This window comes from Chamaea fasciata, unplaced genomic scaffold, assembly GCF_029207755.1.
Source record: "Chamaea fasciata isolate MVZ Bird 193981 ecotype frontalis unplaced genomic scaffold, bChaFas1.0.hap1 SCAF_3, whole genome shotgun sequence".
Lineage (NCBI taxonomy): Eukaryota > Metazoa > Chordata > Aves > Passeriformes > Sylviidae > Chamaea > Chamaea fasciata.
Window position 1 is genome coordinate 59,163,049 of NW_027094088.1, and position 27,100 is coordinate 59,190,148.

Genomic DNA, 27,100 nt, shown 5'->3' on the forward strand with positions numbered 1-27,100 from the left:
CATTCTGTAAGGCCAAAGACAGTAAACCTCTACGTTTCTAGCTGATTATAATGCAAGCTGGTTATAATATGTTTTTATATTGTAATATGCTTATACTGTATACCACTTTGGCATATTTAGGTACTGTATTAGCAATAAATCTAATCATAATCATCTACAGAATGTCTCATACTTCTTGTGCCTGACCAAGAGCCTTCTTTCTACTACTCTTCTACACAAAGGTAGGATCATAGGTAGTTCAGTTTTGTTAAAATGAGATCTGGTTAGACAAGATGTTAATTCAGGACAGAAATCACCATTTGAACCTCTTTGGGGTTCAAGGCTATTACATGGTTTAGTGGTTCAGTTTTAAAATTCAAAATTTTGTATAGCATTTGGGACAAAATGGGTTGTGAACCAGGACCCTAACTAGGATTAGACCAAGTCTGTCTACTAAATAAGACCATCTAGATTTAGGTTTGCATGCTAAATTCTGTTTAGAATGTATGTTGACTAATGACTTTAAATCAAGGGTAAAGTTGTATTAGGCACAAAGTAGTGGACAGATTGTATATTAGTATGTATCAGGGTTGGATAGGAATGGCTGTTAGCCCAGGACTGCAATAGAGCAGTAAGGCAGAAAAAAAAAGTAAGAAGAGTAGACTGGTCCTTAAAATAATAATGAGACATTATGATGAGTAAAACAACTTCTTTTGGGCCCAGTTTCCAGTCCTCTTATGAGACACTGTGGGAATGAATTAAGAGCTTGGCACAGAATTTGCGTAGACACTCTCTGCATTGTCATTTTAATAAAATATGAGGTGGTCTGTCCAGGATAGACAAGGACTGACACCGTGTATTGGTGGGAGATGTGAGATTGTTGTGCAACTCTCTTTAAATAAACATACAATGAAGAGTATAAAGAACAATTCTCACAGAATAAATAACTTCATGTTAAGGCTGAAGACAACCCAATTCTAAGAGCAATACAAGCAAGCACAAGCAGACCTTCAATTGCATCCCCTCTGTTTCCAATGATCACCTGTTACATGTATATGTAGGTAAATAACATGCATGTAAGCATAATTTGTTTCCTAACCAGGTATTTCCTATTGCTGACAAGAAAACACTGACTTCAAAGCATCCTGTACCTGTTGGTACAATACACATCTCTGCTAGCTGTGCAAGCACTGATGCCCCATGTATCACTGTCTTCTGTGGTACTTCTTAAATTTACTTACAACATTTCTCATTGTTTATGTTATGTATTCGTCCAGGCCTACAAAAGCTGTTTACATTTTAAAACAAGTAATTTTCTATCCAATTCCATGTGAGTGTTTCCCCCATGAGTTCACTCTGCTATTTTCCATTCAACTCCAAGCCTGAAAATGTAAATTTTTCACTGCTCTGAGGCCTCTAGTTATCAGCTTGATAGTTGATCTGACAGGGAGGTGATCAGCTTTATTGTTCTGTTGAAGACATAAGTTTACACCTGTTTACCAGCACTGGCAGGACGTTTGCAGCCAACCATCCACAGAGAGCTCAGAAAACACAAGTGTTACCATCAAACACACACAAAATTTTAGAACTGTCTTGATTCAGCATTTTACATTTCTTTTAATGTACGAAAACCTCTGCATATATATATATATATATATATATATATACACACATATATATAATGCTCTCTACCAGATAGGAGGTTGTGGACAGGTGGAGGTCAGCCACATCTCCCAGGCAGCAAGTTATAGGACAAAAGGAAATGGCCTCAAGTAGCACCAGGGGAGGTTTAGATTGGATATTGGGAAAAAATTCTTCACTGAAAGGGTGGTTAGGCATTGAAACGGACTGCTCAGGGAAGTGGTGGAATCACCGTCCCTGGAACTGTTCAAAAAAATTGTAGATGGGGACATGGTTTGGTGGTGGGCTTGGCAGTTGGATTCGATGTTCTTAGAGGTCTTTTCCCACCATAATGATTCTAAGGTAATACCATTGTGTTCATTTTTAAATGTAATACTATTGCATTTTAATGTGTGCAGTTCTGGCAAGAGCAACATGGAGCTCCTGGAATGGGTCCAGTGGAGGCCTAAGAGGATGACTGGGGGACTGGAACACCTTAAGAGGAAAGGCTGAGGGAGCCTTTTCAGCTTCAAGAAGAGATGACTGAGAAGGGACCTCACCAATGTCTGTCAGTATCTGAAGGGAGGGTGCCAAGAAGATGGAGTTAGGCTCTTCTCAGTGGTGCCAGGCACAATAGGACAAGAGGAAACAGGCAAAAACTGATGCACAGAAAATTCCAGCTGAACATGAGGAAGAACTTCTTTACTGTGCACGTAATCAGGCACTGGAACATGTTATCCAGAAAGGTTGTGGAGTCTCCCTCACCGGAGATACTCAAGAACCGTCTGGATACAATCCTGTGCCACCTGCTCTGGGATGACCCTGCTTGAGCAGGGAGGCTGGAGCAGATGAACCACCGTGGTCCCTTCTAACCCGACCCATTCTGCAACTCTGTGATTCTTTATTCCTGGCTGTCTTTGGATAAACGCATTTCCAGATTCTTCTATGATTTGCTATGAATTAATAACTCCACAGTAATTACACCAAACTGGGCGCAAGCAGAAACTGGGAGAGGAGTGGCTGGGGATCAGCTCTGCAGAGAGGGATCTCATAACAACCGAAGGGGTCCTTGCCGAAAAGAACCAGAACCAGCGTTTCGCCAAAATATGCTAAGAAAGGATTATTCAAGGAAAAGATTATTCAAAACCAAAAGAAGCCTAAGCGAATATTTTCCTGAAAAGAAAAACAAAACCAAATCCCTCCCAAGTTTTAAGACGCTGTTGCTTTCCCCCTCGGTACGGATAGGCGGCGCCGCCCGGAACGGCCGTGCCGAGCCGGCGCTTCCCGGGGAACGGCAGTCGGTGCGGAGCTTCCGGCGCGCGGGGAAGGCGGGGTGGGCGCCGCCGCCTGCGCCTGACAAAGGGCCCGGCGGGGCCCGGCCCGGCCCCATGGCGATCCCCATGGTGCCCATGGAGACGCAGCTGCAGAGCATCTTCGAGGAGGTGGTGGTGAGTCCGTCCCCGGAGCGCCGCCGCTGCCGGGGCAGCGTTGTGGGCAGGCCCGGCCGTGCGGCCGCCGTGCTCCCTCTGGGGGAGGGTGGGGCCATCCTGAAGGAGATGGAAAGTAGGTGGGAGAGGTGCTGCTGGTGGTTGTCATGGCGCAGTCGGTGCGGTGGAGCCCCGCCGCCGCCCCCGGCCGTGTTTGGCGCTGTTCCCGACGGCCGCGGAGCCGTGCGGGAAGTGATTCTTCGGGGCTGCCATCTGCCCCCCCGGGCTTCATGGGAGAGATGGGACAGGGCAGGGCTTGGCGTAAAACGCCTTGCTTAGCCAATACCGAATTGCAGAGCGCTGAGTTTGCTGTAAAATGAGCAGTTTAAGGAGTTTGGAAGGAGACTAGGAGAAGATGGATGTCCCGAGTAGGCGTGCCAGCGTAATGGCATGATCAGATTGTGGAAATACACACGCGCAATGCTGATTGCAAAACTAAGCACAGTTGGCCCGAAGGCCCCCTTCATTTTCCAAAGCTGAGTGAAGCAGGATAATCACCTCTTTCGTCTGGGTGGTTGAACCACAGGGTTTGATGCAGCCCAGTCTGGGGTTTGCTCTCCCGGCTGCCCGGGCTCTCTGCTGGCTCACACTGAGCTGCTGCTGACCAGCGCTCCCAGATCCATTTCTGCAGGGCTGGTCTCCAGCCACTCCTCTACCAGTTTATACTTGTGCCCAGCATTACTCTGTCCCAGGTACAGAATCTGGCATTTGCTAAATTCCATGCCACTGATTGCTCACTGCTCCAGTCTATCCACATCCTATTGTAAGGCCTCTCATCCCTCTAGAGCAATCAACAGTCAACAGCACCTGTCAGTTCAGTATCATCAGCAGATTTGTTAATGGTGCATTCAGCTCCTGCACCATTATATAAATATAAATATGCTGAACTTTAGAACTGAGCCCAGAGGAACACCACTGGTGACCCATCACCAGCCAGATGCAGCCCCACTGACTGCACCCCTTTGAGCTCTACCCTCCAGCCAGTTCTGCACCCAGCACACTGGGAACCTGCTTATCCCACTGTTCAACAACCTGTGCAGAAGGATGCTGTGAGGGGTAGTATTAAAAGCATTATCCAGAAAAAGTACTTCCAGTGCCTTCTCTTTGTCCTCTATAAGTGGGCGACCTTATGATAGAAAGATCGTAAATTAGTTAAACAGGACTTTCCCTTTGTGAAGCCAAGTCAGTGGGTCGTTGATCACACTTGTGTGGAGCACAAATGAATGAGCTTCTTAGTAGATATGAGATGTCCACAGCTGGAAACACTGGGGTGACAGGAGCTGATCCTGAATGGGAGCCTAACTGACATTTCAGACAAAAAGAAGCTGGTTGACATGTCTGAAGTGGAAAGAATATGTAGATCTAAGAGCAATTGAAAATTATTTCCATATGATGAATTTCTGTAGAGGAAAAGAAGCCCAACCTTTCTGTTTAAATTGGGAATACAAAATGCATGATGTACTTTTCTTTGTGTGGTGTTAAGTTTCTTGTAGCATATTAATTACCTACATGTGACTGATTCCTCATTTTGGCACTGCCATTCAGATCGGTTTTGCATTTTTAACAGTGTCGTTTGCCTGTGTTGTCACACTACCTGTTTTTATGCACTGTTATTTGCCTAAGATAGATAAGGAACAGCAACAAAATTGTTCCTGAGAAAATTTCTCTGTATTTTTGGAGCCATAACTGATAAAATAGCAACTGCTATTAAAATAGCTGCTTTCCCTGCTGCTGGTACCAACCAACGTGGTGAACAGCAGCAAACCTTACCTTGCTTTCTGTGCAGAGCAGAGGGGTGTCAGCTTCTCCTTTGCTTCTTGAATAGCAGTGACAGGCAATTCTGGGCCAAATGATGGAAAAGGAGCACCAGAAAGTTGATTTTGTTCCATGCTCTTATGTCTGTAATATAACAATGAAAATCTATAATGTTCAGTGATAGATCACACCTGAGTATAATATGAAATTCTTACAAAAGGTAGGAAAAGCTTTAGGATAATATTTTTCAGAACCTATTTGCTGGAGTTTTAGAATAATGATGTAGAAGCCTTTGAGCAAAATGGAGTTGAAAAAGAAAAGGGAGAGGGGAGGGCAGAGGAAGGTCGTAGAGGAGATAACTTGGATATGCACATTTAGTTTTTAACCTAGAACAAGACCATTACATCATTCAATCAAATGTAAAAAGCAATGGATCTAAATCTGGATGAGAAGGTAATTGTATTTAATTTATTTGTGTAACTGAGTGTCATGGAACATAAGAGGGCCAAAACCATAATGGATTCAAACATACTAATTTTTCAAATTATGAGAAGAGAGCTGAATTAAGTGAATTAATCTTAATCTCTAGGTGCTTAAAAGACAAAACAAAACAAAACAAAAACCCAAAAAAACCCCCTCCAAAAAAAACAACCCAAGAAAACCCCAAAAGAAAGAAACAAAGCCTTAATCTGGATCTGCAACATTTCTATGTCTATATGAAAACAAAGCAATCTCTGGAACAGTGTGATTTGGCAGAAGACACTGACTGTTCTCTGCTACAGTCCCAGAGCAATGTGACTTTGTCTTTTGTGCTTCGTCCTGGAGCCATGATGGTCATAGAAAACCTTCTAGCAGTAGCTCACTTAGGGTTTTTCTCTTACAGAAAACAGAAGTAATTGAAGAAGCTTTTCCTGGGTAAGTATAATACTCCTTTTTTTGTGCAAGGTTTTATGTACAAATGTATTTTTCTACTTGTTTCATTGGGTACTGCTAGTAACTAATGTTCTTATTTGCATTAGGATGTTTATGGACACTCCTGAAGATGAGAGAACCAAACTGATTAGCTGCCTGGGAGCTTTTAGACAGTTCTGGAGCAGTCTTTCCCAGGTTAACATTTGATTTGTTGCTTATGTCTTTGTACTTTAGATATTTTTTTAATACAAGGATACCATTTCTAGTAGATATACACTTAAGCTATGAGGTCTGTGTCCAGTCTTTCAGAATCTAGTTTCAGACATGGCATAGTAAAGAATATAGGAAGACTTTGCAAGAAAAAGAAAGACAGTTTTGTGATTTGTAAGGTTATATAGCTGTTCAGTAGAGGTTGGTGTGCAGTGCAAATAAAGATAAACAAATAGAAGTGTAACAGTAAAGAAATAAACACTAAAAGGTAGTTTGTTACACAATTTTTGGTAGAAGTGAATGAGTAGGTAAAAGAGAAAAAATAAAATAAGATGGTTAAGTAAAAAAATCACCTTTCAAAAGGTAGATACCTCCAGACACTGCTCCATAATTGGAGGCCTGTTCATCTTTATTTTCACTGAATTTGATTATAATTGTGAAAGGGAAAAAAATAATGTAGAACTATTTTACTTTAATCTGTGCAAACTTACTTGTGAAAACCAAGACTATAGAAATCAGTGGTTAAGCTAGAAAATGTTTCCTGTGCTGGACAATTGACCAACTTCTGCTGGACAAGTGAGCTTCAAAATAAGTTCAAAAGACTTGTAGGAAAAACTATAGGTTGGACAACTGGATCACTTCTGTCGATTTATAGTCCTTGTGTTAGTTTCATTTTTTGTAGTAGGATATTATATGAACTTTACAGTTTGTTTCACTGCCTGTAAGTTCATTCTTTCTCCTTTCTGTTGTTTTTTCAGGAGTCTCATGAACAGTGTGTCCAGTGGATTGTAAGATTCATTCATAGCCAACATAGTCCTAAAAGAATTTCCTTTCTTTATGACTGCCTAGCAATGGCAGTAGAAACTGGACTTCTGCCACCCAGGTGAGCCATGTTGGAATAATTGATTAGATACATGGAAGGTGTTACATTGGAAATATTTTTTCAATGACATTGTACAGTTACTGCTGGAAAACATGTGCTTATTATCTGCCATTCATTCTTGCATTGTCATCTTCTGCTAGGATGGTTTGTGAATCTCTGATAAACTCCGATACACTTGAGTGGGAAAGGACTCAGCTGTGGGCATTAACATTTAAGTTGGTTCGGAAGATTATTGGAGGTGTAGACTACAAGGTATCTTCCACTCATTCCTTTCTCTTTGCAAAGATGGTATTTGTTACCTTTGTTTTTGTGGTTTTATCTCAGAGACATGCAATTTTTCAAAGTCTGCTTTTCTTAGAGAATAAAATTCAATGAGCACTTCTAATTCTTTTTGAACTTAGCCTAAGAGATAATTTTGTGTTTACAAGGTAACTCTTCATAGTCTTTTCTCTGTTGCAGAGTCTTTTCTCTGCTGCATAGTCTTTTCTCTCTATTTTCAGTTACAAGCTAAGTAACCCTAATGCAGTTGCAGAACTGGTAAACACTGGAAAATAAAAACTGTCAAGCATTAAGGCTGGAATTCTGTCATCTGCTTTAACCTCTGTTCCTAAATAGCAAAAAAGCTCCTGAAAACTGAGTCGTTGGCATGGTACAGCTCCAACAGAAAGAGTAGGAAACCATGAATGTCTTGCAGAGAATCACCTCACTGCATTTTTGATCATGTTAGAGCAGAAAACATAAAATACAGCATTGTGCCCTGGTTGCAAAAGGCTTTGTAGGTTGGATGTCTCTGGATGCACATCAAAATACCAACAGTTACTTTCTCTTCTGGAGCATTCTAAGACTGAAAAGTTACAGAAGGAATTTATTGTAATCGGTGTTAAATTTTAGTGTAATCAGTATTAATATTCTCAGTAGCAGTTTTTCTTCTGACACTTAGCAGCAAGAACTAATTTTTCTGTCAAAATATTGTCTGACCATATTGATGGTGTAATCTTTCTGCCAGAAATGAAGAATATCTAGGGATGTTAATTTCATGTGCTTTCTTTCAGGGTGTGCGTGATCTGCTGAAAGTGATCCTAGAGAAAATCCTAACAATTCCAAACACTGTGAGCTCGGCTGTTGTACAGCAGCTTTTAGCAGCAAGAGAGGTAACTATATGGATTTTATACTACTGCAGGGGAAGACAGGCCTCATTCTCTTGTTATTAGTGAGTTTCTGATGGTTGGGATAGCTCTGATTGTTGGTATAGTTCAACAGGAAAGTCTTACTCTTTGTGTTCTAATTCTTTACTGTAATTGCAGTTTATGCAGTAAGCAGAGTGCTTTTGTGGGATATTGTAGGTGTTAAAATCCCTAATAAGAGAGTCAGGCCCAATGCTTGACATGCCTAAGGTAAGATGTATAGGATATAATAACAACTAATAGCTTTTTCTTAGTGAATAAAAATAGTAATTATTTTCAGTACTTTGTGGGCAGACATGGAGGCATGGTCTGATTTAGGCTCAAAGTCTTACTTGTGCTTGTACAATTAAAAACAGGTTTGAGAATGAAGTATTACTATCAGAATACAACTTAAGAAAAAGTATTTTAATTCTTGTATCTGTTTCAATGGGCTGTCTCAGACTAGTAGACAGATTACACATTCATTTACCCTATGCAGTATCTTTAACACAGATGTGGTTTTTTTTATTTATAGGTGGTAGCCTACATCTTGGAAAGAAATGCTTGTTTGCTGCCTGCCTACTTTGCAGTTACAGAAATCAGAAAACTATATCCTGAAGGAAAACTTCCCCACTGGGTAATGATATGATATAAAATAATGTACCCTGGAGTTTTGTTGCACACAGCACCTATATTTGAAAACAAAGCGTATGTGAAAATTTAAAATCTGCTCAATAGTAAACTCTGTGTTTAGTCACATAAACGAAGATACAGGCTTTCTGTGATTGCAGCAGCAGCTCTATGTGTTCTTGCATGAAACTGGTGTCATCATTTTGACCTATAGTCTGATGTTCAAAACTCATGAGGCACTGAGTTGGTTTTGTTGAATATCTTTGGAAGTGCTGGTCATGTATACCTGCCACTTTGTGCTTTCTCTATGGCTTCAGGATAAGAAAAATCACTTCAAATACCTGAGCAGTGTTTTCTATGTTTAAACTCAGTTATGCGGAGATATTTGGGGCTCTGGAGGGATGAAAATGGTCACTGTTTCCAAAAAATAACATGATATTGATCCAGTTTTAAATTTTGCATTCTGTTAAAATAACTAGGTGTTTGTAAAAGGATAAAATCTCAACTGCCTTGTATTAATGGGAAAACTGTTACTGTGTTTTGAGAGAAGATTTAAAGTAGATTGTATTAATTTGGGTCATTTTTCCATGTGGAATTGTTTTTCAGCGGCAGAGATTTGTTATGAACAGAAATTACAGCTTATTTTAAGTAATCCAAGTGTTACGCGTTCAAATAAGATAGTTTGCAAAGGAGACAGTTCTTACATAAACTCCTGATTGAGTGCAAACAGGGAAGAGTGCTTCTTGCACCTCCTTTCTGATGCCACATTTTTCGTTTTGTGGTTTTCTGTTCCAGATAATTTTTCCAAATTTTTGAAATAGGAAGCTAGTTATTTTAGTAGATTTCTGCATATTTTATTAAAATGCATATGTGTATATATTTTTAAGTCTTAAATATTCCTTATCAATGTCTGCAACTTAAACCCTAATTTTTTTCTCCTCTTCTCACACAGTTACTAGGTAATTTAGTATCAGATTTTGTGGATACCTTCAGACCTACAGCAAGAATAAATTCTATTTGTGGTAAGAAGATGACTTAATGAATGACTTTAAAATAAATTAATTTATTTTAAACTTTTTTTTTCTTAGAGCCTTTTAGGACCTATATCATCTGAGCAAAATAATTCAGATCTTATGTTTCATCTAATACCTCTGCCCTTGTCAGTTTGTTCTCAGACTTGGTTCCCTTCACGTTTTGTTTTGAAGGGGAAAATTCGTTGCTGAGAGCAAAATAATTTTTTGCTACCAGCTGGTAGTATAAGTGTGCTAGTTGTTACATGATGATATGGTTTGTAACTACAGGTCACTAGTAGAGTAGGAAAACTGTAGGTTTTTTGTGCCCAAGGGTTTTGAGTAAATAAATATCCACTGAGATGTTAGTGTTGCAGTGTTTCAACTTCAGTTTCCATTGGAGCTTTTGTGGCTGCTCAGCCTATTCTCTGTTGTTGCAGGCTTCTGGGGGAACGTTTCCTGGCTCTGATGGGTACTTGTTGTACTTTTCTGTGCAAGAAATGCTCTTCTTCATTTATTGCTAGGAATATGATGGTCAAAGTTTGGCTGCTTTAATGTGACGCCTGCTGCACTTTTTCTTCAGAAGATAGAAATGTCTTCTGTTTGCTTTGAGTAGTTTAATAAGAGCTGCATTCGTTCTGAGCAAGGTTTATTGTGACCGAGCTTCTTTAGTGCAGAGATTTAAAAAAAATGTAAATTCAGCTCTAATGCTCCCAAAGCATTTTGTTTCAGAACCATCTAGTTATTCTTGCATTGATAGTGTGGCATAGCTTTTATTTATATAACTGACGGGGATAACATTTTATTTTTTCAAAGTGTTGTATGCGTAAATGACCTGTATAGGATCATTTACATGTATTTACGTGTAGGGGAAGAAATAAATATCTATTTACTTCTTCTTTTATCTGATAATAATATACCCAGTTTGGTTAATAGAAGTTATGGAATTTGAACTAAGAGAGGTCAAAATTGAGGCACCTAAATTTACTGATATACAGGTTTTCTTGGGGCTCAGTTCAGATGCTTATTGTTTAAGCAACTAAAATAAAGGCTAGTTGTCTAATCCACACTGACTAGCAAGTGTAAATTTAGCCTACCAAACACACTTCATGTGTTTTGGTCTCACTGGGCTACGCTGAGTTGCCTGTATCTTCACTGACTTTAATTGGAATACACGTGCTTGCATTTGGCCGCTTTACTGAACACAGTCTTGCCCACAGGGTCAATGAAGGGAAATTGAAAGACTAGATTTATAAGGTTTATTATAAACTTAGATTTATAAGGCTGTTTTCTTTGTAGAAAGGGTCAGTCTGCCAAAATCAGGTTCCTTGGTCAAGCAATGGCAGGGGAACAGTATTCTGGTGACCTATAAGGGTACTTTTAAATTGATATTTGCAAATACTTTTATTTTTGGGGTACCCAATGTGAATAAATGGGATTTTACTGCTTAGGTATTTTATTAACTGAATATTGTTTAGAAAAATAAAATCAATTTGAAGAAATCCTGTGGTAAAAAACATTTAAGCAGTGGAAGTATAAGGGGAGTATAGAAGTGGCTGAGGCCAGTTTTTGCATCAAAATGATTAGACAATGGGCCAGGTTCACTGCTTGAGAATTTATGTTTCATTGCATGTAGGTCGCTGTAGTCTCCTTCCTGTGGTAAATAACTCAGGTGCCATGTGTAACTCATGGAAGCTGGATCCTACAACCCTTCGTTTTCCTTTGAAAGGTCTCTTACCATATGATAAGGTATGCCTTATTAAACTTCTTAAACCTGTTACATTTAGTAAAACAAAACTTTTATATCATTAAAGTAGGGAAAAATTTCAGCCATGAATATCCATCTGTTTCAGTTAGGATAACTTTGAAGGTGTAGACATTTTATATTTCAGTGATTTCAAGCTATATACAGAGGACCTGGAAAGTAGCGTTTGGTATAACTGCTGTCCAGGATGCTGAAGAACATGTGACAGTTTAGTGTGCTTTGTGGTTGTGTGCATGTGAGAGAGCAAGTGAGAGCAGAGAACTGATTGGAAAATTGGCCAGATGGAAGAGACTGGGACAGTAATTTCTTCTTTTCTGTGCTCTTCATTATTGCACAGGAAAGATAATTTGCAATTCAAACTTAGTTTGAATGTTTGAACTTGAAACTCTGAATGTGAAGTAGTGGTGTACTGAAAGAATTTAAAGGGTAAGGACAGAAATCCATGTTGTCCTCCATCCCATTCCCCATACCCTAGATGTCTCAGAAAGGAAATAAATACAGTATGTCTAGCGACAGTGCTCACTATCTACAGCCATTATCCTTTTGTGTGTTTCCTGACACAGATGTGGTTTCTTTGTATTTAGTAGACCTTCATCTCCCAAATACTTGTTTAGACTCTTCTTGAGTCCCTGTAAGCTTTTAGTATTCTCAACATTCCTTTGTCAAGGAGTGCCACATTTCAGCTTCATGTTGCGTGAGGAATCAGCTTCTTCAGTTTGTTTTGAACCCAGCTCCAGATAACATTTTTATTTAAAGTGATTCAGGATGTTGGAAGATGCAGTGAGCAGTTGCTTCATATCTGATTTCTTCACTTCAGTCCTGATTTTTATGCATTTTGGTGCATTTCCTCAGTTGTCTTACCTTGTTTCCTTTGAGTTCAAGACTGTTCCAAGAAGTGTACCATCCTTTTATTGGATGAAAAACGTTCTTCTAGAGGGACCTCATAAAATCTGCCACTTCTTAAGAGCTATGATTATCTCCTCATTTATTTTAGTTACCAGAGAGCAAGAGGATTTCCCAGATAATACACACCTGGATAAATTAAGCATTCATTCTTATATTGTTTATTCAGTTAAATGTAAGCTCAATAGTAAACATAATCTTGAGGCAAAATATGTTTGTAGGTGATTGCTTGTTTCTTTTTCAAGGATCTGTTTGAGCCACAGACTGCTTTGTTGAGATATGTGCTGGAACAACCGTATTCAAGGGATATGGTCTGCAATATGCTAGGTCTGAATAAGCAGGTACTGTACTGTGCTCTAACACATGATTTAATTCTGCATAGAATCTGCACTATTCTTTTTCTCTTTTCTTTGCTATAGCTAACTAAGCAAAACAGTTTAGGTACAGAGAGTGATTTTTTTTTTTTTATGAGATCATATTAGGTTAATTGGACACTGTTATTCCTATCATTTGTATATTGCTTTACGAATGTTAAATTGAAAAGTAGAGATTTAAAATATGATTTTTTTTTGCATTGCTTTTTTTTCCTATAAGGCCAGCCTCAAGTAGACCTTTGACAGACAATAGGAGACTGGTATTGTTTGTTGGTTTTTAAAGGGTTGTTGTACTCTGTTATATTGGAATGCTGTAGAATAGTTGAAAGCTGGGGTTTGTTTTGTTATATTTTTTTCTTTTGAAACTTTAGAATGGGGGGGCTTAGTCTGACTTGGGGATCCTTGAGGCTGGCCTCATAGTCACTGTTTTGTCTTTTCTTTTTTTCTTCCTTTATTTTTGTTCTGTCCTGTCTTGTCCTGCCCATCCTCCAATGCTCTAGACCTTGAACATTGCTCAGGTATGTTCACAACCTTACTGTTGTATTGTGACTAACGATACGCTGGCCGCTTTGTAGCCACTGATTCCAGGTAGAGAATACATGTACCCTCAGGGCTTGAAATTGGCAGGACCATTAGTCAAGGGCAAATTCTCACTACAATTCTCTAGACATACGAGAGATGTAGCATAAAGCTGACAGTTGGTGGTCCTTTGATACTAAAATTTTTTGTTGGAATGGACTGCTACCATTTCACTTACCAGTCATAACTTTAACTTTGCTGGAATTTTCAGATGAGGAGAGATTTTAAGTTCAACACTTCTTTCCTTAAGCTGGTGGAAAAAACATCCACTGGACTTAATTGTAAAAATATAAGGCTGTAAATATATAATTTTAAAAAAGAAAGGTTTACTAGTGGAATTTTCTTATCATTAGGAAGCCTCTGTAAAGAACTTCCCAACAGGCAATTATAATATTCTCCAGTTTAGCTGAGAGAGGAGTAGTGCAAAATACCACACAAAAAGTAGTTCCTTAAAATTTTGACTGCTTGTTGAAATAAATAAACAACTGAGCAAGTCAACCAAGTGGACTTCTGCTTGAAATTTGAAATTATGGGTGTTATATTTTTAGTTTATCCCTCATTACATTAATAATTGCCACACCTACTTTAAAAAAAACAGTGTTTAAGATTTATAAAATAGCGTTGCTGTTTGCAATACTATAGTGAAGGTTGTGTCAGTGTTTCCATTTAAGAAACTTTTTTTAGGTTTGTAACTTGACTATAAAATTTACATGATCCTGAAACCTTGTGTACATTTCTCAATGTAATGGAATACACCAGTGCATTTTCTGAACTGGGACTATGTTTTTGAATGCACAGATTCCTACATCTTGGCTGACAGTACTCTGTGTTGTATATGACAATCTTTTGTACCTAGGACTTAAAGCAGCTGAAATGTTAAACCTTGGAATTGAGCTGCTAGGTTTACTGTTTAAATGAGTAGTATTTGTGTGTCTTGTGTCTGCATTGAGTTGATAAAATAAACTCTATCCATCTTGTAGCTGGTAAATAATAAAAGATACAGACAAAAATTACGTTGAACCCATTTTATTCTTCTAAGTGGATGGTCTGTCCTTTCATGTAAAAAAAAATGTTAAAAATGCTGGGTTTTAACTCCTGCTTCACTGTCCTCTAAAAGTAATTAAAGAAATAAAATGTGTTAAATTATACTTTTTAAAATTTGTTTGCTAGTATAGGAATTCCTACACAAAGTTTCATCCTGGTGTGAACTTTTATGGCCAAGGAACAAACGTGAAGAATGTGGCTTATAAAGGAAATGCTGACAGAACATGAACTATAGCTGTGTTACTACAGTTACACCAGTATAAAGATGTTGAAAATATGTGAGTTGAAAATACAGATATAGGGGTGGGTGGTACAGTGGTATAGAAAAGGAAATATGTTCCATTTAAATGTTAATATACTTTGCATAAAACTGTGGAAAACATTAAAATTTTACTTATTTTTAGGTACAAATTACCTTTGTTGTATATTTCAATTTGTTAATGTAGTCACCTGACAAAAATAGTAGCATGCTTTTCAGAAGTTGTGTAACTGTACCAATGCTTTCAATAAAATGGCTGATAATCTTGTATTTTATTATTAGAGAAATAACCTGCAGAAATTGAACTGTCACTATAATGGAAGACACTTAGAAATGCAAATAGTGCCAAGTTTGTTTCAGAATAAATACAGAAACACCTCAATGCAATGATCATTATTTATTTATGATCATTAATCATTTATGTGGAGTTGCTTGTATGCCCTGTCAACTATTTACACAGATCCAGTTGCAGGATTGGAGCCTTCATTTGAATCTTTTGGCATCACAATCTAGGTATGGTTCAGCCAGATTTGTCCTAGTTCTCAAATATTCTTGAAGATGAGCAACGAAATTTTGTGGTTCAGTCTTAACTAAGCAGATCTGTGTTAGAAAACCATTCACTCAAGCCATCTCTGAGTTGTGTAAAAATATACAAATCCAGCTTGTCCTGTTAACCTTGCAGGGTGAAAAACGAAGGTAAAATTACACATGTTTATAGATTCCTATGTTCCTTTCAGGATTCTAAGTTTTCTTGTGGGTTGAGGTTTTCCAACACCCTTATCACGTACATGGCTTTAAGTCCAGACGTAATAATATGGACTTGGAAATGTTTCTTTTGTTGGTGTCTGGGGACTCTGAGTTTTTGCTACTGTGTATTTCTGTGTGGAACAATACATACTCTTGTATATCTGTTAGAATTGATCTATAGGAAATAGAGATTTAAATTGTATTTTGTTCTGTATATTATCATGGTTTGCAGTTGAAATCTTATCTTAAGGGTCTTTTCCACCCTAAGTGACTCAACAATTCTGTGTCAATTTATATTCTTCTGCTAACTGAAGTGTCAATTTAAATTCTTAGTAATCTTTTAAAATAATTTTTTGAACCACATAAGAATTTGTTTTTCTGGAAAATAATTAACAGTTCAAAGTGTCTTGCTACACTGATACCACATTAAGATTTGGTTTAGGGATCTTACGGGTGTTTTTTAAAATGGAACTAAAGTAATGTCTTAAGGACATGAACTCACTTTGGAGGTTTTGGTTTATATCTTTACCTTCTCTGTATGTACAGATTGAGACTTGCATGAAGAACAGAATGCCATTTTTGCTTGCATAGTTGCAGTTAGGATCTTGTTGCAGTCCTCTAATCAATCAAAACCTGTTATTTTGATGTCTCTGCTTTGGGGGAATATTTGAGAGAGGTGGTAATTTTCAGGTGTCTTGTTTCTGTAATGTAAAAATGCTTAATTAGCAGCTATTGTATTAATGAATTTGCACTTTTAATATTTGGCTGGTCACCTTTTAAACCAGCAGTGGTGATCTGCAGCTTATCTTGTTAGTTATGCCTTACTCTGTGCAGGTGAAGTTGTGTTCTCTGCCAGCTACAAACCAGGATAATTAGCATGGGGAAGCTGTTGTAAGCAGAACCGTTAAGTGAAAGGAATGACATAATGCAATATTCCACTTTTATTTTTAAAATTTCAGTTGATGCTGGGATCTTACTATCCAGTTTTACTGGTGATAACATGGCAAAGTACTCAGTTTAAGGGGTGTCATTTTTTAAAAAATATGTTTCTGATTGTATGGGTGGGCATTGAGAACACTCAGGTATATGTTCCTTGTTGAAACTTACTCTCAGGGGAAACCTGAGAGTGGCTGCCAAACTTGGAAGAGATGATAGAATCAGGTATAATATAAACAATAAGCTTTATGCTTTTGTGTCCTCATAGCAGACAGTTTTGGAAAATGGAAGTGTGGGAGTTTTAAGTACTTTAGGCATTTTAAATTGGACTTTTGAAGACACCATTTACTCTTGCAGGGATCTTGGCCTCTATGATTTGGTCTTCTGAGTCCATTTCTTAAGAATGGACTAAATGTGTTACATTTACTAAATGTTGTTTGTTTAAAATACTCAAAAGCTATCATAGCCATCAGCCAGCCTTACTGATGCCTTAAAATATTTTTTTTTTAGGAAATTTAATGCTAGCCATGCCCCTGCCCCACTCTTTGATACCCACCGTGTCTTGACACCTCAAAAAACGAAGGAATTAAAAATTCAAACCCAAATAAGAACAAGCCACCAACTGAAGCTCTGATCCACTGAAAGAATTACCACTAGTCCATTAGAGGGCTGGTCTTGAGAAATTTTAGTGTCAAGTTGTCATGGAAGCAATTTTTTTCACCCCTGTATTTCTTCATGGTTTAATAATGTTTTCAGTGGAATTATGTATTTTCAGATCTTTAAATGTTATTTTCAGAGCAAACTGGAGAATGTGTTTGTACGACCAAATTGTAAAAATTAGAGTCATGTTTACTTTAGGGGAAAAGCATCGTGATTTTGAATGCTACATTTTTTCATACATAATCCAGAACAGCATTTGGAGGTTTTTTTGTTGTTCATTTTTGTTTTACTTAAGCCGTGCCAAAACATGAATTCCTACTTATTTGTGAGGGTAATCAGCTCTCACCTATAATTTTATTCATCTCAGTTTATACCGAGATTTTCTTTCACTTATGAGCAGTTAATAAAACAAGAGTCCAATCCTGCAAATTCCTGTGCAGCACAGTATTTTATTTCCAAGAGTTCTTAAAGTATACATACAAAATCTTTGCAAAATATACATTCACTGAAAATACAGAAAAAAAAGTTGCCGGAAAATTGAATTAATTAGGATAGAATGTGGTGTACGGCTATTTTTCTGATGGAAAATTGTTTTTAAAGCAGTGAAAGTGTGGTTTTCAGAATAAAAGGTTGAATTAATTTTTTTAATTTCCTGGCTCTTAAGCTTTTCCCAGTCTTAGAATTATTCAGAATAGCAAAAATTCCTACTGGAAATTCTGGCTCTTTTTAACAGTAATATTTTTCCTGTTGTATTCTTTGAATAACTTCATTCCAAATTAATATAGCCTAACATGATTAGGCTTTTGGACATTAACCCAGTGCTTAGCAAACTATTAAATTTCAAGCCCTGTACATAATAGTTCTGCATGCTGGATTATAAACTAGTCTGTAGTGTTGTCTGTTGCACCCTGCTCTGCTTCATAATTAGTTGCTTTGGGAGGGGGAGAAAAATGAGCCACAAAAAGCCCAAAGTGTTCTGAAGTGATGGTGCCAATAACTGCTCTCTGTAAACCTGTACCGTGGTTGGTCTGTGGTAATGACATTGCGGGCTGGGAGAAAAGGTATCCTGCTTTCTGTCGTAGCTAGAGGTTTGTGTCAAGCATGCTTCGAGAAAGCACAGCTGGAATTGTAGCTTTCTGCAGTTTTGAGCTGGCAAAGAGCATGCAACAGGGGATGCTGTTCAATGTATTTTGTCAACTTTTCCAATTCTTGCGTTCTATTCTTAATTGAAGAGAATCTCTTTTCTTTTCATAGCAAAAGACTACCATCAATGAAGGTAGAACAAGCATCTCCTTTCAGCATCTCTCTTTACTTTTATTATATCTTTATATTAGCCTTTTTTTAGGCTGCCTGGCTAGTAAGTCAAAGAATTCATCTAAGGCATCCCTAAAATGTTTTATGAGTATTGGGGTGATCTTTTAAGACTTTTTTACATACACCTTTTTGCCTCTAGAAAGGGATAATGCATTTTCATGGTTAGTGTTTGAGCAGCTCTTCCTTTTCTTTTGTATCATAAAGTAATAATTTTTTTCTTTAAGGCTGCATTATGTTACAGGCATCAGGCCAGATAAAAAAATGAATAAATGTGACCATTCCTGAGTACAGATTGCATTGAAACAAACAGGTTAGGTTATTTCCAAAGTGCTAGCATTTTCTGAGATAAGGTAAATTCACCATGGGTTGTTTTTTTTCCCTTAGTTATAGTACATTATGTGAGTGTAACAACACAAATGCAGCATAATAACAAGAAGTTGTTGCACTGAAGGTCTTGTAACATGACATACTTTGTAGTCTTGAGCTGCAGATTCATAATCTGAGTTCCAAATTACTCACTCTGATGTGTAACTTCTGTTTACAGTGTGTAGAACACACCACTGATTAATTTTCAAATCTTTTTGATGTTGTTACTTTTGGTGCTGTGTCAGTAGAACAACATCTAGTTGTAGGGGTATAAACCAGATGTTAATTCTGCTGCTAGTTGCAGGTGGTAGGTGAACCCAGTATGAGAGTAAAAAAGAGAGTAGTCATCAAATATCTTCATCATGTATTGGGATGTTTCCTCTGAATTTGATGGTATAATTGGTACATTTTCTCTATGGTGATCCCTACTTTTGAAATGGACTTAATGGAGAAAAGAAGGAATGAAAAAAATACCAGCAAAAAACCCCAAACCAAATAAAAGAACCCCCACCTATGTGTTTAAAGCATGGGCTTTTTTTTCTGTGAGTGTGAGATCAGAGAAATAACATGCTGCCTGAATTAGCTATAAAACAGCAAAAACAAACAAACAAACAAAAAAAACCAAACAAAAAACCCCAACCAAAACAAAACAAAAAAACCCTAAAAAAACCAACCCAGATGTTACCTCTGTGTTGATGAGCTGTGTTTTGGAACTGAGTAGGGAATTATGGAATACATGATAAAATGTAAAAATCATTGTGTCCTGCCTGTAACATAGTGCAGCTTTAATATACTGGCTTATCCTTAACTTAAGTTCAGACTTCATCTCATGCTTCCCAGCCTTCTGTCAAAATACTGTACTGTAACTGCAACTGTGCAAGTTCTGGAGTTAATGGCAAGGCTTTTGGAATACTGTATCTGATCTCTGCCTTACAGCACAAGCAGCGTTGCCCTGTGCTGGAGGACCAGCTGGTGGACCTTGTGGTGTATGCCATGGAACGGTCTGAGACTGAAGAGAAGTTTGATGATGGTGGAACCAGTCAGCTTCTGTGGCAGCATCTTTCCAGCCAGCTCATTTTCTTTGTGCTCTTTCAGTTTGCGAGTTTTCCTCATATGGTCCTGTCACTCCATCAAAAGGTAAATTATTTGTATCGCTCCCACACGGTAAGAGGGATTTAAGAAACAAAACCAGTATTTTTTTTTTAAGTGTCACTCAACCCTGCAAGAAGTACCTTATGTGTAAGAAATAATTAAATTTTTAATCACTGTTCTCTCTAGAAGTCAAATTCTCAAGTTATGGTGTTGTGAGCTAGGTGTGCTTTTAGTGTATTCAGTTACAGGATGTTGCATTTTATTTGGATTCAAAGTGTGCTAATAACTACAATAGAGATAAACTGGCGTAATTCAGAAGATCTAAGTATTGTACTGTTGCGTCCAGTTTACAAACAAGTTTTGAACAGAGTGAATCCCCTGATCTGTTTGTGGACTAAAAAAAATGCCAAGCAAATGGATGTAGGAACTTGCTGTTTGTCTAATCAATCTACTCAAGGAAAGATAATTTGTCCAATTAGGGTGATACTGGCAATCACAGTCCCAAGTTATTTTTACTTCCTAGTAATAGTTCCATTAAAACTGATACTAGTATTTGCCCTTTTCTCTGGTGCTCAGGGTTATAGTTCTAAGGTAGTGATGCCAGTCCTCCATGAGAGGGGAAAGGAGGGGTTGCAGTCAGCCAACAACATTCTGAGCCCTTTGCTGAGAGAGCTGTATGCTGTTGATGGTAGGGTAGGGATGTTCTTTCTCCTTGCTGTAGGGTCAGCTTGTGGCTATTTAGAGGCAGTTTCCAGCAGGCACAACATATTGCTCAATCTTCATTTGTCCACGGTTCCATGTTACATAAAAATTTACTTTGTATGTTGTGTTCCACTTGTGGTGGATTGTAGTTCTCTGTTCTCTTTGTTTTCCCTGAAATTAGTTTTATCAGGGCTGTATTCCTGTAATTACTATGAATAAACGATTGGAACAGTAGGCATTATACAACACAGTTGCACAAATCTAGTATAAAACTACAGCAAGCAAGATAAGAGTAGAATATTAGTTATTAGAGGGTTGCTGTTACAGATAAAGAAGTTAATTAACAACAAAAACAAACCCAGGTGAGTCCAGATGAAGCAAACTGAAGTTGTTCTGGCTCAGGGACTTCCTTTGTAGGAGTTTACAAAACCTGTGGCCTGATGCTAGCAATGGCAATACTGTACTTCACTACAGGGCTATGAAGTGACAATTTAAGTGTTGCTAGTTTTTCAAAGCAGTGATCCTTAGGAGTTAAATGCATTTTAAATATTAACATTCATTGTTGTGGCCGTCACAGAGTCCGTTCATGTGTTAAAACTAATGTACCTATTTCCCTTCTTTCTGAAAACAATGTATGTTCTGCCTAAGTCCTACTGTTTTAGTCAGTCCTTCTACTTTTAAAAGAATCTTTACAGTGATTTTTCTTCTGCATGCAGTATTTGTCTGTTACTGAGTGTTCTTGACAGTTGGCAGGCCGTGGTCTCATTAAGGGGAGAGACCACCTGATGTGGGTGCTACTTCAGTTCATCTCTGGCAGCATCCAGAAGAATGCACTGGCTGATTTCCTCCCAGTTATGAAGCTGTTTGACCTACTGTATCCTGAGAAAGAAGTAAGTCTCTGATACTAAAAGTTTTATTTTTAATTCAACTTGGGACCCTTCATATGTCGATATTACTGTCCTTCTTGAGTCACTCTTGGAACACTGTGCTGCATAGTTGGGAGGGAGATAGTTCATAAGTTTTTTTTAGGATTTCATATCCAAGTAACCACATTTGTTTTTATGGGTGAGAAAGACTTGTGTTAACTCCTCTCTTCCTTGGCTTTGGTTTGGTTAAGGTTTTGAGGAGTTTGTTAAAGCACTGAGGAGACTGTAAAGGAATAATGTGTAATTCTATTGTTACATCTGGGCTGAAACTGAATAGTACTTTAAATTCATTTTGCTGGAGAAAATCAAATCATATCCATGCTTTGTACATTCCTCAAAAATTAAGGTTCCTGAGGAACGGGCACTTAGACAAAGTTCTTAAACTTTAATTCTGGCAGCACTCTCAATGTGAAGTTGATTGCTTACACTTTCTGTAGTGCTTTTTTCTTTAGGTGAATGGATAGAATAATACAAGTGTGTTATGTATCAAACTCATGTAACAATTTTCCCCCCTGCTACATTACTTTCGACCCACATAAATTGTTCAGTACAATTTGTGTCAGGAGTTTTCAATTGCATTTGTCAGCATCAAATATGGGAAGAGCAATAGAACTGTTTACTTTAGCTGTAGTGATGGTTCCAAGTTACACTTAGTGAAGGTCTTTGTTTGACTAGTGCTTTTTAAGTGCCACATTTTAAGTGCTTGTGAAACTGAATCCTAGGAAGCAATTTTTTTTAAGATTCAGTTTCACAAGCACTTAAAATGTTATCTCTGGCTGTTGTTCTTAAGAGGATTTGCCTTGCTGTCATGTTGATGATGTATTGGTGCTGTCTCACCTGCACTGTCAGTGGTGTTTGTGCAGCAGTAACTGTACCAAAGGGAAAGAAATGTGGAGGTTGGTAAAAGGGGAGAGCCAGAGTTCCTTTTCCAATGGCAGTACTGTCACTAAATCTAGATTCAAAACTTTCTAATTTTGGGTTATATCTTTACCTTTTCATGAGAAGTGTATTAATATTTAAGGACTAATTGTGGTGCTGAACGATTCAGATTTTTCAGAAAATACTGTTGAACCCCTGAGTACCTACTATGGAAGCAGATACTGTAACTGGTTTCTCAATAATGTGTAAGTGTGAGGCCAAGAGAAAAAACATACGCTTTGTAACTATGTATGTCTGGAAACTGTGTACTCTTAAACATCAGTTTCCTTTTGCCAAGGTCTTAGATAGTTTGTTTGGTTTGGGTGTTTTTCAGAATAATTACTGAGGTGCAGGTCTGTTCCATAGCCCTTGATTTGAAATTACAAATATTGATGAGGGTAGAATCTTTTCTGTAAAAATGTTCCTTACGGTGTAGCGAGTCAGAAAAAAGAAAAACCTGATCTTGTGAATACTGTCTATCTAAGTTGGTTTTCTGCACATTAATCCATCTGGTGTGTCACATTCATGTGTTCTTTCTTTAGTATATTCCTGTACCTGATATTAACAAACCTCAGTCAACTCATGCTTTTGCCATGACCTGCATTTGGATTCATCTGAACCGGAAGGCCCACAGTGACAACTCCAAGTTGCAGATTCCCATTCCTCATTCTCTTAAACTTCACCATGAGTGAGTGTGGGGGTTTTGTTATGTTTTGGTTTATGTTTAGGCATAATGAAATAGGCAGTCCCAAGTCTGTATTCAGAATGGATTGTGTGATGGGATGCTGTATAAAGGTTATCAATAGAGTGACTTCAAAGTCATTCAAAAAGACAGAGCTCAAACTCAAAATGTTTCATAAAAAGTGAAATGCTGTTATCCAGCTAATGGAAATGATGCATTTTATCTCAGAATACTATCTTTATTACTGATAGAGAATCTGAAAGTAAATGGGCAATTTTGTTCTGTTACGCTGTGGTTTGGAAAGTGTGGATAAGCAGTACAATGGGTTAAGTTTTTGTCTGGAAAGGTGATTTTTAACTGTGTTTTTTTCCTGAGGTATTTCTCCAGTGTAGAAAAATTGTAACACGGTGAAACTGTAGCATAAGAAGTAGTTGTTTTGATATGGTGCAATTAATAACTATTTTGATTTTTTCTACTACTTTATAATGGGTTTTTTGGCTGAGATTGTTGTAGCTGTATTCCTGGAATGCGTGTGTACTCTTTCTGCTTAATGTTTAATCTTTTTGGTACACAGGTTTTTGCAACAGAGCTTAAGGAATAAAAGCTTACAGATGAATGACTACAAAATTGCCTTGTTGTGCAATGCTTACTCAACCAATTCAGAGTGTTTCACTTTGCCAATGGGTGTTCTAGTAGAGACTATTTATGGAAATGGCAACATGAGGACACCTCTTCCAGGGACTAATTGCATGGCATCAGGGTCTATAACCCCATTGCCAATGAACCTCTTGGACTCGCTCACAGTTCATGCCAAAATGAGGTACAGTATATGCAGCTAGCTTTTTTTTTCTAACCCGTAAATCTGTGTGTAGCTAATTGGCATCAGAAAGGCTTTCTGTGGCTGGACATGTCATATATAGATCTATTCATTTACTTTAAAAATGTGTTAAATTTCAAGTCCATGTTTTTGATTCAAAAACACTTTCTTTCCTCAGTCTGATTCACAGCATAGCTACAAGGGTAATTAAGCTGGCTCATGCAAAATCTAGTGTGGCCTTGGCTCCTGCTCTGGTGGAAACCTATAGTCGCCTGTTGGTTTATATGGAAATAGAATCCTTGGGCATCAAAGGCTTTATCAGTAAGAAAGAAAACCTTTTTTTTTTTTGTTTCCCTTTTCTTTCTGTTAAGTAGTGTTTTTGTTTAATGGCAACTGGAGACCGTAGTAAAACCGGAAAAATAATGATGCAACAATTTTTAATTAGTTTAATGTAAAATAAACTGTGAAAGTTGTCCTAGTGCTGCAGTAAATTCCAAACTAGTTGTGCTGCTGTCCTTTATGCTTGTATACTTGTATGGTCAGGACCTTTCCAGTTGTGCTGTGTTGTATAAAAGCATGCTTAATGAAAAAGTGTAAGCAAAGTTACTTTGAGACAGACAGGCTATTTAATTGCTCTTGTTAAAACAACTTGCATATCTGCTGTACGTGTTAGTTCAAAAGATTATTATGCTCTATACATTTACAGCATCTTCAGACAGCACTTGCACATATGCTTTTTTGGAGGTAATACACTTTTCAGATGAGATGTCTGACTTACAGCCTAATAAAACCTGTGTACTCTGTAGTTGTATTTCAAGGCGTGATCAGTTGTAAAACTTAACTTTACAAACTTTTTTTCATAAGGTCAACTCCTGCCAACAGTGTTCAAATCTCATGCATGGGGAATTTTGCATACTCTGCTGGAAATGTTTAGCTATCGGATGCATCACATCCAACCTCATTACAGAGTCCAGCTCCTCAGCCATCTTCATTCCTTGGCTGCTGTGCCACAGACTAATCAGAACCAGCTTCATCTCTGGTGAGTGACGTTTGCCATATTTGTCCATAATCTCAGATCCCTTCTTGTTGAAAGCTGCATGAGAACTGTTCAAATGGCACTTCCCAGTCTTCTGTGACTGACTTGTTTTGGGGTGTTTTAGCAGTGCAGTTGGATGTCAGCAGTGGTGCTCTGCAGAGATGCACGAGTCAGCGTCCTGCACACACATGGCAGCAGTGTTATGAGTCAGCACACAGCATGTGCAGCAGAACTGTCCTGTCCAGAAGTGCTTCTTGCATGGTAGATCAAGGGCAATGCCTGCTGCTTGTGGTCAGTGCTTGGCTTGTCTGCCAGTGAGACTGTGCTTGCTTCCTTCTGTGCAGGATGTTTAATTCCGTTACAAGTGTTAAGTTGGTTCTGCTTAATTCTTACGTGAGGTTGATTCTCAGTCAGATCAGAGAATTAATCTGGTTCAGTCTGCAACTGGAAAGGAGTTTGTGCAAAGCTATGATGACTGTGTGTGTACCTGAGTGGAGTCCCTCATAGGGTGTGTGTCATGGTAGCCTAAAACAGTGGATAATTTGAATACAAGAAAGGTGTCAAAACTGGTTAAAGAAGGCCTGGAGAGGTTATGCAGGTAATTCCAGGCAAAAGCTTTGACCTTACCTTACTGTTAACGAAGTTGAAGAGCATGAGATTCAGTTTCTATGTAGAATCTGGGGCCTGTTGTCAAACAATTGGGGAAAATAGTGTCCATTCACTCTTAAAGTACAATAAATCTTGTGGGAGTATGAGACAGAGTAACTTCATTATTACCAGTTCATATAGAGAAAGTCTAATTATACAGTAAATTCATAGATTCATAGAATGGTTTGGTTTGGAAGGGACCTTAAAGGTCATCTAGTTCCAACTCTTTTGCCGTGGGTAGGGAGATCTTCCACTGCATTGGGCTTCTCAATTTCATAGTCCAAATTCAAATTGCCTTGTTGCTTATCCTTTACAAAGCATAAAGAAAACAGTTAAAGACAAGTTTCTCCCTAAATTCAAGGCCTTGATCTCTTTATTGACCTCAATCTTGCTTTGTCATCTTAGTCTGTAAAATGTAGATGTTAGTCAAATTTAATGAGCTACTAGAATAAACTAAACTATGGCTTTGGCATTTCAAAGACACAATGTTATAAAAATCTTTCCAATGATTTCAAACTACCTGGTGTGAAAAGTGCTTCTAACTAAAGCACTGGAAATTGAAGTGCTTTTAATCAAAATACTTCCTCAACTTCCTAATTTCTTTAATAAGGACAATTTAGTGCTGTCTACTTGAAGATGTTACTTAGCTTTGAAGCTTCCTATGTATTATTCATGCCTTTTTTATTTTGGTTTTGCATATATTTATTTATATTATCTTCTTTAGATGAAGATGTGCAAAAAATAATAATGAGGGGCTCTAATTTGGAGAGACTTGAGGCTCTTCTTCAGTGTCTCTGCACTTGAAACTTTTGCTAAATCTACTTTTGAGTGCTGTATTTGAAAATAAGATACTGAAATAGTTGGTAAATTTATTAAACAGTAGAAAAAGTAAACTTTTTCAAAAAGTTAAGAACATCGTTTTTAATGCAAAATGTTTCTGTATTATTTGAAGCAGTAAATGGAAGAAAAAAATAGGTATTTTTGGAATCTTAGAAGCATCAGCATAGGTATTACTTGCTAACTGGGCTGTTTCCTTCTTTCAGTGTTGAGAGCACTGCTCTAAGGCTAATCACAGCTTTGGGCAGCTCAGAAGTGCAGCCGCAGTTCACACGGTTCCTCAATGATCCCAAAACAGTTCTTTCAGCAGAATCAGAAGAACTCAACAGGGCTTTGATCTTAACTCTGGCAAGGGCAACACATGTGACAGGTAATAGCAGTACCTCCCAGTAAAAGCTGTAAAAAACCCATTTCTCTAAAGTGTTGTTCAAGAGTGTCATGGAAATGACCTAATCATAAAACATATCCCATAAAACATATCACTTTTTGAAAAAAGTGTAGTTTTAATTTCCACCTACTTATTATTGAAGCAGTAGCAAAATGAGTAAAATGAGACATTCTTTCAAAGTTTAGTCAGAGGTACACTGTGACTAGGGTTTAGAGTTTTTTTAGTGTCTTATTTTGAGTTTCATTATTTTAAATCTAAATATTTGGATTGATTACTGATACATGCTATTTAAATAGCATGAAATACAGCAACTGTGCTGTTCATGTGGAAACCCTCTCCTTCTATAGTTTGCCTTTAAGAAAAAGTAGTCTGAATCTTGGGTTTCTTTTTTTGGGGAAGGGAAGAAAGGAAGCTTTCATTGCATCTTTTAATGTTTAAACAGTGTGCAGTGACATGGA

The 27,100-nt window shown here is 37.8% G+C and overlaps 1 protein-coding gene across 2 annotated transcripts in view; it reads left to right on the forward strand.

Moving 5' to 3' along the window:
* Positions 1-2,912: 2,912 nt before the first annotated feature.
* The window catches only part of MED23 (mediator complex subunit 23), a 37,611-nt gene continuing 13,423 nt past the window's right edge, over positions 2,913-27,100 (forward strand). Inside the window, exons 1-18 of one of the 2 annotated variants that reach the window (XM_066179169.1) lie at positions 2,913-3,047; positions 5,725-5,756; positions 5,861-5,948; positions 6,722-6,846; positions 6,987-7,098; positions 7,899-7,997; positions 8,545-8,646; positions 9,592-9,661; positions 11,286-11,398; positions 12,563-12,658; positions 13,192-13,209; positions 19,533-19,733; positions 21,137-21,280; positions 22,777-22,922; positions 23,491-23,736; positions 23,912-24,054; positions 24,598-24,772; positions 26,461-26,624. In XM_066179169.1, the coding sequence (XP_066035266.1) occupies positions 2,988-3,047; positions 5,725-5,756; positions 5,861-5,948; positions 6,722-6,846; positions 6,987-7,098; positions 7,899-7,997; positions 8,545-8,646; positions 9,592-9,661; positions 11,286-11,398; positions 12,563-12,658; positions 13,192-13,209; positions 19,533-19,733; positions 21,137-21,280; positions 22,777-22,922; positions 23,491-23,736; positions 23,912-24,054; positions 24,598-24,772; positions 26,461-26,624 (2,134 nt within the window). In that variant the 5' untranslated portion in view covers positions 2,913-2,987. The remainder of the gene's footprint in view (positions 3,048-5,724; positions 5,757-5,860; positions 5,949-6,721; positions 6,847-6,986; positions 7,099-7,898; positions 7,998-8,544; positions 8,647-9,591; positions 9,662-11,285; positions 11,399-12,562; positions 12,659-13,191; positions 13,210-19,532; positions 19,734-21,136; positions 21,281-22,776; positions 22,923-23,490; positions 23,737-23,911; positions 24,055-24,597; positions 24,773-26,460; positions 26,625-27,100) is intronic. The other variant, XM_066179170.1, reaches the window with a different exon arrangement.